Source organism: Strix aluco, chromosome 15 (genome assembly GCF_031877795.1).
Source record: "Strix aluco isolate bStrAlu1 chromosome 15, bStrAlu1.hap1, whole genome shotgun sequence".
Taxonomy (NCBI): domain Eukaryota; kingdom Metazoa; phylum Chordata; class Aves; order Strigiformes; family Strigidae; genus Strix; species Strix aluco.
The window spans coordinates 21,587,364-21,601,903 of NC_133945.1; the positions used below are offsets into that span (position 1 = coordinate 21,587,364).

A 14,540-nucleotide genomic window follows, 5' to 3' on the forward strand; every position below is an offset into this window, starting at 1 on the left:
TCTGCTCCCTCCATTTGTAAGGACAAATGTAAAGTAATTGTTTGATATTGCAGCGGTTTCCTCAGGCTCCAGCTCTAATTTCCCACTAATACAGTATTGTCAGGGGGATCAATCTAACCTGGCACCTTCTGCCTCCTTGGAGTGGATTGGAAATGGCTTTTCTACTGCGAGGCTGGGATTTGTGAGTCTCACTGTGAATGTTTTTCTCCTTTAAAGGAAAAATCATACAAGAAAATATTCTATCTTCCTTTAGACGGCCGTTAATCCCCCGCTCTCCCTCCGCCTGCCCACAGCTGGCTCTGGGTACCCTCGCTGCTGGGCCCCCCCCGCAGCTCCTCTGGCTGCTGCTGGATGATGGTGGAAGAGATGCAGATAGGGCTCTATTAGATCTCTGCTAATTACCTCCAATTTGTTCCTATTAGAGCTCGCTGGATGGTAATCACTTCCAGTAAGGCCTCCAAAACGGGTCTGTGGTTGTGTTGCATCTCCACATGGCCACCACCCATTGCTCCACGGCACCCCCAGCCCCATGCCAGAGGACGGGGGGGGCCTGGGGCTGCAGCTCCCTGCCAGTCACCAGCCCTGCTCCCTCTGGCATGGGGCTCTGGACACACCGGCAGATCCCCCGGGGCTGACCCCTCCCCGGGAATCCTGCGGTGCGTGCTAGGGGAGCACAGGTTTCAGCGATACGTGTCCCTCAGCCTGACCCTTGGAGTCACCAGCTCCGGGGGTGTCCGTGTCCCCCACACCACGGGGTGACATCGTGTCCTCCTGGGTCACAGCCAGCCCGGACAGCCCAATGCCCGGCTTGGGCAGGCACCGGGGAGAGGCTGGAGGCTCGGCTGGAGATTTAGATGCTCAAGGTAAATTGCAACCTTTGACAGAAATGCCCAAGATTTACTACGAAAATCAATAGATGATTCAAACAGTCCAGCGCTCGGAAAGGCAAATAACAGCGCTCCAACAAGAGCCGTTATTGATATTCATGACCAGCCGTGCTCATTACAGGGGCTGCTGACAGGCTCCCGCGATGGATCGCTGTGGATGGGATGGGGCCGCGCCTGCGGGTGCTCCCACGGCCGGCCGGGACCCCGCGCTGCTGGGCTGCGCTCGACGGCTCGTCCCCGTGGCTGAGCCCCATGGGGGCTGGTTGGACCCCCCCCAGCTGCTCACGGTGGTGCTGACCCAGACCCACAGTGGCACTGAGCCAAGAGCACAGTGATGCTGTGCCTGCCTCCGAGCACCCGAGGGTGCAGCCCGTCCATCCCAGCTCCTGGCAGGGTGCTGAGCTGCGAGGACCCCCCTGTCCCTGAGCACGGTGACAGTCAGAGGGGAGCTGGCCCCGGGGTGGGCTCTGAGGGGTGTGGGGAGCAGGGGGGTGCTTGCAGCGGGGGCTGATCCAGCCTGAGACGGCAGCACTGTGATGTCTGGACAGCCGAGGGTGGGGACCAGGGACCCACAGGGACCAGGGCTGGGGGTCAGCGAGGGGGCACGGCCGATCACGCTGCCTGGGACATGCGTGTGCCGAGGCACGGCCCCAACACCCGTCTGTGGGCACTGCGGCTGCCGCTCGGCTTCGTGCAGCTGCAACAGGGCTGGGGGGGCACCTGCCTGTCCCTGCCTGCAGAGCCTGCCCACGGCGCAGCTCCTCCGGGAGATAAATCAAAGGACAAGGGTGGCTGATGCAAGGGGAGGTGTGCGCAGGCCGGGGGGCACCTGGCGAAGCGTGCAGCACTTGGTATTTCGGTGTAACGGCGGCTCCCGTCAAACAGCCTGTTCAGTTCGACCATAAATCCCGGCAGCGTCCGCCCCGCGCCTGGCAGGAGGCGGCTGTAACTCCCGTGCAGGGCTGTGCCGCGGGTCCTGCTGTCCTGCCCAGCCCTGTGCCCGCCACCTCGGCTGCCCCACGGCCACGGTGGGGCTCGGCACGGCCCTGGCAGTGGCGCACGGGCAGCGGTGCCACACGGGGCTGCCCAGCCTCGCCCTAAGAAAAGCCGATGCAGAGGGACCGGTGGTAGCCGCCTTTATTTACACAAAGGGATCACATGCTGAACAAGGACGCTAGTGCCACTGAAGTACCCGTAACAGCAGGATTCTGTGCTTTATTCACAGGACAAAATATTGGTACAACATTTTTCATAGACTTCTTTTTTCAAGCAGATACATCTCACTGTCCTCATGGTTACACACTGCGCGTAAGTGACAAAAGGCAAAGTGGAGCGGCCAGAGCTCTGCCTGCCCAGCACCGTGGCGGGATGTGGCCCCACGGGGACAGCCCCACGGCCAGGGGGCCCCTTCGCTTTGGGACACAGAGGAGGGACGTGCTTTGGAGCAGCCCACGCATAGGCTGCAGGACGCGGCCATCCCCGTGGCCCCGGGGACCACATGGTGGTAAAAGCAAATGGGACCCCACGGAGCAAACCACGGTGCCGTGACCTGCTGGGACGGGCTGCGCCTGGTGGGCACTCACCCTGCGAGGGCAGGACTCTGGGTCTTCCCCCATCCCGGCTTGCCCAGGAGCATCCCGGCCTCCCGAGGGCTGGGGAAGCCCCTTGCCTGCCTCTGCTCATGGATTCTGGCCGGGGTCCTAGCTCCAGCCCCCCTGGGCCCCCCTCATGGAAGCCTGCAGCCTCACATCACCGCAGCTCTGCTCCTGGATGCTTATTCCCACCTGAAGTCCTGCCCGACTGTTTCATAGAATTTGATATTATAAGGTCTATAAAAGTCCCGAAGCTGCTCGATCACCTCGGGGTCTATCTGCACATGAGTCCTGCCTTTGGACTTGCCCAGGCAGCGAGGCAAGCCGCTGCTCTCCGACTTCTTCAGGCAAGGAAAGCCTTTTGTCTTGTTGAAGTAGAAGTGCTTGTCTGTGATAACCCGTTTGATGCCCAGGAAGTCCTGGACTTTGCCCATCTCCCCGGCTGGGTCCGTGATCAGCTTCTCCCCGCTGACAAAGTGGATCTGGGAGAGGGGGAAGTACTGGAGCCAGCTCTCCAGGTGCACGGCGTACATCCCGATGCGGATGGCATTCCAGGAGGTGTCCACCAGCCCCAGGCTGCGGTTGCGGAAGGACAGCCCCTCGAAGGTGGGGATGTCTGGCTTCTTGGAGAGCGTCTGCGTGTAGTCTGAGATGGCCCGGGTGACCGGGTTCCTCACCACCACGATCAGCTTCGTGTCCCGGGACATGTTGAAGATCCGCCGTGGTGCCTCCTTGGTGACGAAGTAGCTGGGGGTCTTCTCCACTGTGATCTGGCTGTCGAGTGTTCGTGGCATCAGGCTCCTGCAAGCAAAGCAGAAGGTGATGGTGAGGAAGGAGCTGGGCTGGGCACTGGGAGGTGGTGTCTGCAGCATGGGGCTGGGGGGGTGTCCCCTCCCAGCAGGAGAAGGCAGCAGAAGCTCCTGCACAGCTCCCTCCTGCAGTGCTGCCAAAGGCCCCTGGCCATGGTTATCTCCCGGGTCCACACCAGCCCCAGGGGCCCCCCCGCGCAGAGGATGGGGGCACCGTCTGCCCCGCACACACAGCAGCAAGCAGAGACACTCCTGAGGGAGCCCAGAGCCAGGCAGAACAGAGGGCAAGGTCGCGGCCAGGCTGCTGGGGACCCCGGGGCTGCTCCGTCCCCATCAGCAGTGAATTCATTACTGATGCAAGGAAAGGGCCGGAGCTGCAGCGGGAAGGGGAGCGGGTCCTGGCACGGACGCATCACCCCGCATGCCGGGCTCAGCCTTTCCTTCCCTGTTCCTACAACCCTTGTGCGGGGCTGGGATGCAGGAGCACGGTGGCTGTGTGACACCAGCGCCACGGAAAGCTGTGGGGAGGGATGGATGAGACCCCGGGGCACTGTGTTGCTCCACTGGTGGGAGCCGGGAGCAAGGGGCTGCCCGGGGACACGGGGCTCGTGCCCATGAGTGTATCACCTGCCAGGCCAGGGCCTGCCCAAGGCTCCGAGACAGGTCCTGCGGGCACCCAGCTGTTTCTGGCACGGAGAGCCGGGCTGCCAGGCCAGGGAGGGAGCACCAGACTGGGGGAAAACGTGGCGTCCCTGCAGCCCAGCTTAGCACTAATTAAATCATTTGCTTTGACATGTGAACATCCAAATCAAATAAAAACTAATGGGATGGAAAGATTTATAAATTGGTCTTGTATTACCAGAGTCAACTATTAAATCCATTGCAGCCAGATTCATGGCGCCACAGGGTCCCCTGGCTGGAGCGGGCAGGGAGAGGGCAGGGAGCAGGCAGGGAGCAGGCAGGGAGCAGGCAGGAGCACCGGCAGCAGGACAAGGCCAGTGCCCCACTGCTGCACCTCCCGACAGTTCATGGCTCAGACACATCCGCCTCTTTTCCCACCGGGCAGCACAAGTTGGTGTCTTGCGTTCACAAAGCGGCCGGTTTGGGCTCAGCTGTGCAGATGAACAGGCTGAGAGGCGCAGGCAGGCGCTGCTGGGGGGCAGTTTTATGAGGAACGGTGAATTTTTTTTAAAACTGAGCCCGTATATTTAACGCAGGGCACACACAGGTGCCTGGCACGGAGCAGCACACTGGCTGCGGGGAGCTCACAGGCAGCCTGGCCACGGGGAACCCAGGAGCAGGAGGGGTGTCCCTGAGCCGGTCACCTCCTGCTGCACCTTTCCGGGGGCCCAGTGGTGGGTCCCCACTGGAGCTGGGACACTCCCCGTGAAGGTGACGTGGGGACAAGAGGAGACCGTGGTCCCGGGGGGACCAGACGAGCAGCTGGAAGAGACCTGCGGAGAGAGAGACTGAGACGAGCCCCGAGGCCTGCACCAGGCTGCTGCGGAGCTCCTGGGGATGAGGGCTGAGGCCACCGCGCTCCCCTGGGCGCTGGCACGGGGCCGGGGTCCCCGTGCGGCCCCAGAGCTGCCGCCCCGTTGCCCCGTGGGCGAGGGGCTGGGGGCTGCGCGTGGGGCCAGGAGCGGGGCAGCGCGGCGGCCAGCCCAGGCACCCTCATGCGCTCTCGACCGGTTTCCTCATTTGGAAGAGAACAAACTAATTAGTTAGCATAAATTAGCAGGGCTGTTTTACAGAGGTACCTGAGCACCGATGTGGCTTAATTGGCCTTTCCCACTGCGCCGCTTCAAACCCCATAAATCCAGATTACGATTCCCATTGTTTAATGACTGTCAGGAAATGCTAATTTAGTGGCAGGCACCACGGCTGTATCTCCGCATCACAAACAAGTTTCATCATAAATCAGCACGGGACAGCTTTATAAGTGATTCACTATTACAATATATTGGTGAAGAATCATAAAACTGCTGTTTCATTAATGGCTCATCTTCAGGCTTGTTAGACTTTCATTACGTGAGCTATTAGGTCCATGTATTCAAAAAACAAAATTACAGGTTCTAATCCATTATGAAAAACACAAAATCTCTGCATAGTAAATTACTGAAATGAGACAAGAGTTGGTTTTTTTTATATGGACTCCTAGTGTTTGCTGCTCCTGAACAACAGAGACTGCTGAGACAACAAAACACAACCTGAATAGATAAATAAATCACCAGTGAAACCATGCAAGGGGGAAAAATGTCATCCAGGCATTCATCTCTACGCTAACGGCGGGATCCCCAGGGCTGCAAGAGCAGGGAAATGCATTGCAAACTTAATTACAGTTGACTTTAAAATGATTTTTTTGGACTTCTGCATTCACGGAGTTATTTGCATACAAATAGCATGTCACAGAGTTTCAGGCCCAAGGCTTGCATGTTTAGGTGGGGAGGCTCTCGGTGGCCTGCTCACGGTGGCCTGTGGCCAGGGCTCAGGCAGGAGCCGCTCCCGGCACAGGGACCCATCCTGGGCGCCTGCAACCTCGGCAAAGCTCCCAGCCGGGCTCGGCCCCGGCTCCCAGCACACGCTGGGCGAGGCGCTGCCAGGCGGTGCCAGAGCTGCCGCCAGCACGGTGACAGGGACAGTGACAGTGACGGTGACGTACCAGCGATGCCAGCAGGGAGGGACGGCTGGAGTACTCACGGGGTATGGAGAGGAGACGCCAAACCTGCTGCTCAGCCCCCGGGTGCCGAGGGTCAGCAGAGCTGCCCCCTGCTCCAGGGACAGGGACACGGGGAGGGGGATGGCATGGCTGCCCCCACGACCCTGCTCGATAATGGGTCCCCCCGCGACGGCAGAGCTGGGGGGTCACCTCTGCTGCCAGAGGGGTGGGGGGTGGCTTGGGTGGCCGGGAGGGCAGCACAAGGCTGCTGCCCTTGGCCCAGCCCTCCCCTCCAACCCCTCCGGCTCCCTGACAGCATGAAGAAATACTGAGGCTCCCTCCGCCCGGCACGAGCCCCCCGCACCAAATCCTGGTGATGGGAATCTGCGATGCGGCAGAATTGGAGGTCAAAAACGCTGATGCTGAGTGAATACCAGGGCAGCTCGGCACAGAAATCATCGGGGACGTAGCGGAGCAAACTCCACCCCGGCCTCGCAGCAAGGCCACGGGCTGGAGAGCAGGAGCAGCCTGTCCCTGCCCTGCACCCACCTCCCTCACAGAGAAAAGCTCGGAGAGAGCTCCCTGACTGGGCAAGAGCTGCTGCCAGCTCCGCTGCCTGTTTCGCTGCCCACTCCACTGCCCGCTCTGCTGCCTGCTCCCATCCGCAGGCGCCGTTCAGCAGCCGCAGGCTTTTCACTTCACCCGTTCCCATTGCTCTCGCCAGGGAGGGCGACGCTCTGACCAACCAAGAGGCGTTTAATCATCAGGGGTGTCACAGGTTCCCCGGGGAGAGCCCGTCAGTCAGGGGCTGCGGGCACGCGTGCAACAATGCCCTGCAAACACCCCTCCGGGGCTGGGCCCCCACAGAGCAGGACCTACTGGGCGTACTGGGGGGAGTGAGGGGCATCCCTGGCGCCAGCCACATCCCCCGCTCGACGCATTACTCTGTCTGGAGAGACGGCACTCACTCCTCTGGAATTAGAGATTATTTTCATTACAGTTACTCAATTCTTAAAGCCCTTTTAGTGCCATTTGAATTGGGCACTAACGCTCCCGTCCAACCTGCAGAATCAGAGGTTATGTCGGCTCACGTTACTGCAGGGGGGGGCACGTCAGGTACATCCAGTGGCTGGCACGGCCCCGGGACAGCCCCCACGGCTGTGGGGCGGCAGCAGCAGCGAGCGCGGCCCCGTGCGAAGGCAGCGCCTCGCCCCAAAGGAGTCAATGTCTCACCAGCACCTTTCCTCGACCTGAATTATTAATTTTCTTATAATCTGCCTTTGGGCACCCTGCAGCCCCTACAACACTCCCACATTAAAGAAACATGTGCTCCCTTGCTGGCTGCGCTGCTTTGATGTTGAACATGCGTGAAACACTCTCCAAGGGAGGAATTTGTACAAAAATTCATCAGGCGATTGAGATATTGCAGATAAGCGTGCGTGGGGAGAGCGCCCAGCCGAGAATCCCATAATGGCACCGGCCGGTCCCTCCATCCAGCTCGCGGGGTGCGGGGGAGAGCAGGGCAGCTCCTGGGTAAATATTTGCCTGAGCAGGTCGCTGCACGCGAGGACGTGGCAGGTGCATCCCGGGCTCTCCTCGGTGGCTACAGACTGACGTGTGCGTAATCCTGGGCTCCATCCACTCATCGGCATAAAAGCAAACTGTTTAATTTGGCAAAAAACCCCGAGTGCTGGCTCTCATGACGAGGGTTGTGCGCTCTCCCTCTTCCAGCTGCTGCTGCAGGCTCAGGGCTGCATCCTGGGCACAGCCAGGGCAAGGTGAGGCACCAGGCTGGGGGTCAGAACCCCCAGCACAAGCGAGCACCCACTCCCGGCAGGGCTGGAGGGGCTGGGGCTCGCAGGGCAGCGGCGAGGGTCACCGATATCTTGGGGACGAGCACGGGAAATCTTCCAAGAGCACAGGCTGGCAGCGGGGTGGGCCCATGGGACTGTGCCACCCTGACCCGACGGCAGGTCCCCTCCCCTCGCCCCCTCGCCCGGAGCTGGGGACGGCACCGCCACAACCCCACCGGCAACGGCGGAGCGAGCCCAGCTGCTGCCCGGGAGTCGGCACTGCCCTGCTCGCTGCCGAGGGGGCTGTGTCGTGCCGTGCCATCCCATGCCGTGCCACACCGTGCCGTGCAGGCAGCTGACAGCCACCACTGGCTCTCCCCTGGGCTCAGCAGGACCGCGGCAGCATCAGTAGCTGAAAGCTCAAGCAAAGCTACACGAAGGTTTAAGCAAAACTGGGTCAAGCATGCAAGAAACCGATGTGTGAGGAAGATGAAAAGCTCTTCCCGGCTGAGTCTGGGGCACGGGGACAGCCCGGCCGAGAGCCGCATGGCAGGTGCTCTGCAGGGAAGATCCCGGCGAGGGCCGGCCCCGGGCGCAGGGTCCCCCCCACGCTGAGCCGGACGGACTCGCAGCCCCCTCCCAGCCCACGTCGATCGAGGTGCACCACGTCCATGGCGGGGAAATGCCACCCCGAGGGACCGTGGCCCAGGCAGCCCTGGCCCAGCCCCATGGCCCCGCTGCCACCGCCTCGGATTTAATGATGGAGCGACTGCTTTTAATAAATGTTTATGTTCAAAGAATTTACACCAGTGCTCACAGACAGCTAATGAGGGACATTTCAATGCATAAAAGCAGTGTGAACACAGTAATTAACTTTGTTGCTGATTCATTTTTAATCATTTAAACGCTCCAGAGATTTGCAGTGTCCTTTAAGTCAACAAAATCTTTTCCAAAGGGCACGCTGCCGCCGCCCTTCATGCCCACGCGCTGCTGTGTAACTCCCATCTTCCTAAATAACCATCCAGCCCTGACTGAGGGTCTGACAAAGCCCAAGGCCAGCGCCGAGGGGAGCGTGGCCAGGAAGCAGCGGGTGGCGAGGCCTTGCCAGCGTGGTGCCCACGGAGCCCAGGCTACTGTGGGGTTGGGACAAGCAGCCCCAGCCCAGCGTGAGCCCACGGAAGGCTGGAGCCCCCGCATCTCCCATTTCCAAGGCAACTCCTTCCACAGGTAAAACTTCAAAAATTAATATTCATTTTAAAAAATCACCTAATGTGCCCCAGCTGCTGCAGCGATTCCCTAATTAAAAGCTGGTGCCAGAGATACGTTGCCCACTTGGTGATTCTTCAGAGCTCAGGAGTGGGCAAAGGGCAACGCGGCGGCACCAAGAACAAACCACACCGACCCAGCGGCAGGTCCCACAGACGCCACGTCGCATGTGGGTGACTCCACCACGTCCAACGCACCCGCTGCCGGGGAAGCACCCGGGACACGGAGGACCCAGGGCCGCAGACACCCGTCCCCAGCCGCAGAGGCCGGGTGCCGGGGGCTGCGTGCCCGGGAGCCCCCGAGCACACAAATCCCACAGACAGCACCTCAACAGACACCGAAGGTCACCAGGGACCCATGTCCTTCACTCGAAAGCTTCGTGAAGCATCCGTGCCCAAGGCCACGCTGGGTTACAGGCTGGATTTCACACCACCGAAGGGAAGGTTAGAGCAAACTGCAGCATTTACAAACAAGGTCACGGAAGACAGAGCAGGAACACACATCATTAATATTGAAGGCTTGGCACCCTGCGTGGATTCACCTCCCAGCCCTTCTCCCACAGAAGGAAGCCCTCCAGGGCCTGAGCGAGGGTCTCTACAGCACCCGGGCCCGCCCGGAGGAGGGCAGGGCAGGACCACTGCCCACAGGCAGACGGAGGCAAGGCAGTGACCAGGGAACAGCCCCACACAAACATCTCCACTGGAGGTTTCATACCCATTCCTCAGAGCCAGGGCACTCTCTGAAGTCAAGGAAATTTCAAAGCATCCTTGAAGCTTGCTGCCTTCCTCTCTTCTTACTAATTAACTTTAGCAAAATGCACTGTCAGTCAAGCCCACAAAACAGTCCGTGTTGTTGGGCAAAGCCTAATGGGCTCCCATTTGTGTGAGAGCCAACCCGGCCATTAGCAGAGAGCAATTAGCGAGGCGGAGTGCGGGAGCAGGTTCGCAGGCTCCCTCCTCTCCCTCCCGCGGGTGGAGGGACGGGGCGACGGCGCAGCGATGCTCCCGCCCGGCGGGGTCGGCTCCCCCGGCGCTGCCCCAGCCCCAGGAGCTCCCCGAAACCAGGGGCAGCACAGGTGGCCCCAGGGACCTGTCGCACCAGCACATGGGGACACCGGGGCTCAGCCCAAGCACCGTCCCTGGGGCAGGACTCAGGCTGGTGGATCCGTGTGGGAGCCAGATGGAACTTGTTGGGCAGGAGCCGGGCCCAGCCTGCAGCCGGCCAGCGAGGAAAAGCCCCTCTCTGTGAAAATAATGCTGGAGCGTCTGACAGGGTCACTTAGGAATCCCAGGGAGGAAAACTGCACCCTGAGATGCTGTAATTAGAGTCACTGCTCCAAGTTAACTGCAAATTAAACGACACTGTCTTCCCTGTGTTCTGGAAAATATTGAAGGTTATTGGCAGACGCTACCTGCAGCAGGAAAAAGCTCTATATTGAACATTTAGTCCAGGATTGGTAATGAATCGATATTCCCCAGTAGCTGGCTGTTTGGTTTCAGTTCTCTTAAAACAGATCTTGCTAAAAATACCTTTCCTGTAGTGTATCTGTAGCTAATGAGGTGGATTAGAGAGGCTGATGGGAACTGGAGACGGCACGGGCGTTTTGGGTCTGGTGAGCAGGCAGCTCCCGGGCAGAGGTCCGATGCAGGGGACGGGCAGAGGGGCCGGGCTCTGCCCAGTGTGTCGACCCCAGAGCGGAGCCAGCCGAGGCTGCCCGGGGCCACGGCAGGAGCCGAGGCAGGAGGCACCGTCAAAGCAGCAGCTGTGAGCAAGCACGACATTTGGAGCCGGGAAGGACAGGTGGATCAGGAGATGTCCCCTCCCGCTGGTTCTGCCACTGCTGCCATCTCAGAGCAGCGCCGGGGCTGGGAGAATGTGGGAAAACAGGCTCCGATGTTTCCAGCACTGATGTTTCCGAAGCGTCGCAGGGGCTCAGCTTTGAGGCCACTCTCAGCCGCATCGAAGACTTGGTCCCTCTGCTCGGCTCCCACTGGGGCAGGAGGTGGGAAGGATGGAGCCAGGGGCTCCTGCAGGCCGAGGCTCTGATCCCGACAGGGAAAGCCTTTGCCTTTGCCTTTCCGAGGGGTCTGTGCTCCGGGCTACTCGCAGAGACCCCCCAAGCACGAGAGCATCACCTCTCCAAGGCTGGGCACAGCCGCCGACCAGGCCAGGAGCAGCCCCCCCGCCGCGGGGTCCCGGCCCGGCAGCCCCTCACAGCCCCCGGTGTGGGCTCTGCCCTTCCCCAGGACGTGGCTGTCGGCACCACCCGGCTCTCCCGCGCCCCGGCCTCTTGGCAGAGCGACAGGAGCTCATCACGCTGCGGGTTAGACCTGCTCCGCATTTAATTGCTCCACTTGCAAGGAGGAAAATCAATTCCACGTTTTATACATTAGCAGCCTCTGTGCTTAAGTTTTGGCACATTTGCGAGGTTAAAAAAAAAGAAGAAAAAAGCGATAAAACTAGGGAAGTGTCATTTAATTGTTTTAGCTGAACTAATTTGGAGGCTCCGCTGCTCCAGTGTGATCTCTCCATCGATCCCGACACAGAGCCAGGCCCGGGGCAGCACGCTGCTCGCCCGACCGTGCCCCATCGCTCCCCCACCTCGCTCGGCAGCTGCCGGTCGCCGCAGCCACTTGCTGTCATGGGCCGCGTCCCCCCTGCACGCGGGCAAGCCCCTTCCCAGGGAGGATCCAGGCTGAGCCACAACGGGAGGTCGGCCGCTTGCTGCCGCAGCCCCTCGACGCCAAGGTGTGGGCAGCCCCGGATCGCCCGCACCGACCGCGCGTGGGGATCACGAGAGCCAAGGACTGCGGGGGGGGACCCCAGCTCAGGACTAGGGGTGGGGGGGGTGGGCTTCCCAGCCAGGTGCTGAGCACGCACAGCTCCCCTCTGGGCGAGGGGCTCAGCCAGGAGCCGTGTCCCGCTCCATCACCCGTCCCGCCGCGCTGATGCCCTTCAGCGAAGCCACCGCTGCCCCTGTCCGCACGCGCCTGTATGGCTGCGCTGCTCCCGGCTCTTGGCGGTTGGGTGGTGCAGGATGGGGGACAGCGACTGAGGCCGGGGGGGGGGGAATGACACAGACCCACCAAGGAGTGAGAGCAGGCGAAGGACACAGCCGCAGCTGCTCTTGAAGGGCGGGAGGAGCGGGGCGGGAGGCAGGACAGCCTTGGGAGGGAGAAACAGCTTCGGCGAGCTCCACCCGCGCCTGCCCGGGCTCTCCCGGCACCCGCCGCCAGCACCGCTGCAAAAGGAGCCAAACGCCTCGCCAGGCCACAGCACCTGCTGCGCAGCGCAGCTCGGACCCACTCACGGTCCCAAACCGGCACGGGTGGGACTTACACCAGCCCAGCACGGTGACACACCGGGACCGGGTGTCACGGTGCCTCCGGACCCGCATGGCAGCCAGCGAGCGCTGCCTGGCTCTGAACACGGGACATCCTGCTGCCAAGGTGGAGCGAGGGAGGCGTGTGGCCCTGCGGCTGCCTCCTGCCACGCACCGCGGGGCTCCTCTCCCCTGGGCAAGCTCACAGGCAGCCGTGGCCAGGCCGAGCCCTCCTCTGCCTCCTGAGGCCGATGCCCTGCCCGGGAGCAGCCCAGCCACCCCTGCGCTGGCTCGGACACAGTGGCGAGCGGCACTGAGCGCGGGGCCACGGGCCAGAGACGAGCCCATGGATGCCGTGACCTGCTCACATGGGCACTTGCTGCCTCTCCGCGAGCCCCCCCAAGCTCCTCACAAAAGCCTTCGCTGAAATTAAAATCCCACCATCTCCTGCTGGTTCTCGGGAGGTTCCTGGAGCTCTCGGCCAGACCCAATGTGAGTTCGGAGACACGATGGTGAGGGACGGGGACTGTCCCTCTCCCAGATAAACCCGATGGCGGGGGGTGCCGCGGCGCTCGGGGCAGGGCTGCGGGGAGGGTCGCTGGCCGGTGGGCCCCTCATCCCTCGTGTTTTGGAGGCCCCTCCACGCAGGCGGGTGTTTCCTCAGGTGGGATGGGAAACCAGACCCGCTCCCGTCAGGGCTGGGCGGCTCCCGCCGTTCCGTGGCCGTTGCGGGGGAACACACGGAGCCGGGCACGGCGGGGTCACAGCTGCCCTGCCCGGGCCCCGCTCCGCACTGCGGGACGCGGAGGAAGAGGAAGAGGAGGAGGAGGAGGAGGAAGCATTCCCCGAGCGCGACTGTGCCACGGCACAAGGACTGTCCGCCGGCTCCGCGGGACGTGGCGGAACCCGCCGCGGACACGAGGGGACCCGAGACCCGCGGCCGCCCCGAAGGCGCCGGGAGGGGCGGGGGGGGGGGGGGGGCGGCCCGTGGATGTCCCGCCGTGGGGAGGCGGGGGGGGGTCCCTTACCTGTACCACTCCAGCCCGCGGTCGTAGTTCCTGTCGAAGAAGTGGGGTTCGGTGCCCAGGGCGCGCACGTCGGGGTGCACCCGGATGAACTCCAGCACGGCGCGGGTCCCCCCCTTCTTGACGCCCACCACGATGGCCTGCGGCAGGCGCTTGGCGCCCGGGCGGGCCGGCCCGGGGGGGCTGCCGGCCGGCGGCGGGGGGGGCTCCGGCTCCGGGGGGCGGCCCGGGGGCTGGGCGGGGGGCGGCCGCCCGCACGGCCGCGACTTCTGCAGAAGTTTCTTGGCGGCGGCGGCGGGGCGGGGGGGCGCGCAGCGGGCGCGGGGCGCGGGGGGGCCGCCGCCGCAGCAGCAGAGGAGGCTGTAGCAGAGGTAGGAGCAGGAGAGCGACAGCGTGAAGAGGACGAGGACGCCCCGCGCCAGCCGCCGGGACGGAGCCGGAGCCCGCCCGCTCAGCGCCCTATGCGCCATGGCTCCATGGGGCCGCGCCGCCGGGCATGGCCCGGCCCGGCCCGGCGCGGCTCGGCGGGGCGAGCCGGTGCCCCCGGGGCCGCCCCGGGGGGCTGCGCCCGCCGCCCCGGCCCCTGCGCGCCCGCCGCGCCCCCCCCGCCGCCGCCGCGGCTCCCATCCCCGGCGGGCGCGGCGCTCGGACGGCGGCGGCTCCGGCTCCCGCCTCCGCGGGAAGTGCCGGGGCAGAGGCGGCTGCGCTGCTATTTAAGGGGCCGCCTGACGTCAGCTCCTCCCGGAGCCCCCGCGATCGCTCGGCGGCCGCAGCCTCCCCCGGGCCGGGCCGGGGGCTCCCGCCGCCCAGAGCCCTCCGGACCGGGACCGGGGGGGGCCGCTCCCCCGCGGAGCCCGGCGCTGCCCGGCCCGGCCCGGCCCCGGTGCGAGCATCCCGGGCGGTCCCCCGGGCAGCCCCGCACCGGCAGCAAGCCCTCGGCGGTGCGGAGCCGGGGAAGGGGCCCCCCGCGGCTGCCCCCGCCGGGACCGGGGCCGGGCAACGAGGCACCGAGCCCGGGCAGTCCCCAGGGCTGCACCTTCCCCCGGGCCGGGGCCGCTCAGCGCCGCACCGGCATCCTGCGGGGGGGGCTTGGGGTGGGGGGGACCGCCCCGCAGGGCAGCAGCGGTTCCTCGTCCCCAGCAAGGGCAGGGACAGCGGCCAGCGGCCGTGCGGTGCCGCCGGGGAGC

At 63.5% G+C, this 14,540-nt stretch overlaps 1 protein-coding gene across 1 annotated transcript; it reads right to left on the minus strand.

The window, feature by feature from the left end:
* Positions 1-2,007: 2,007 nt before the first annotated feature.
* On the minus strand, positions 2,008-13,823 carry HS3ST2 (heparan sulfate-glucosamine 3-sulfotransferase 2). Its single transcript, XM_074841248.1, has 2 exons — positions 13,357-13,823; positions 2,008-3,280 (listed from the first exon to the last, which is right to left on the minus strand). Exons 1-2 carry the CDS (start codon positions 13,821-13,823, stop codon positions 2,662-2,664), a joined length of 1,086 nt encoding a protein of 361 aa, XP_074697349.1. The 3' UTR covers positions 2,008-2,661.
* Between the last annotated feature and the right edge of the window lie 717 nt (positions 13,824-14,540).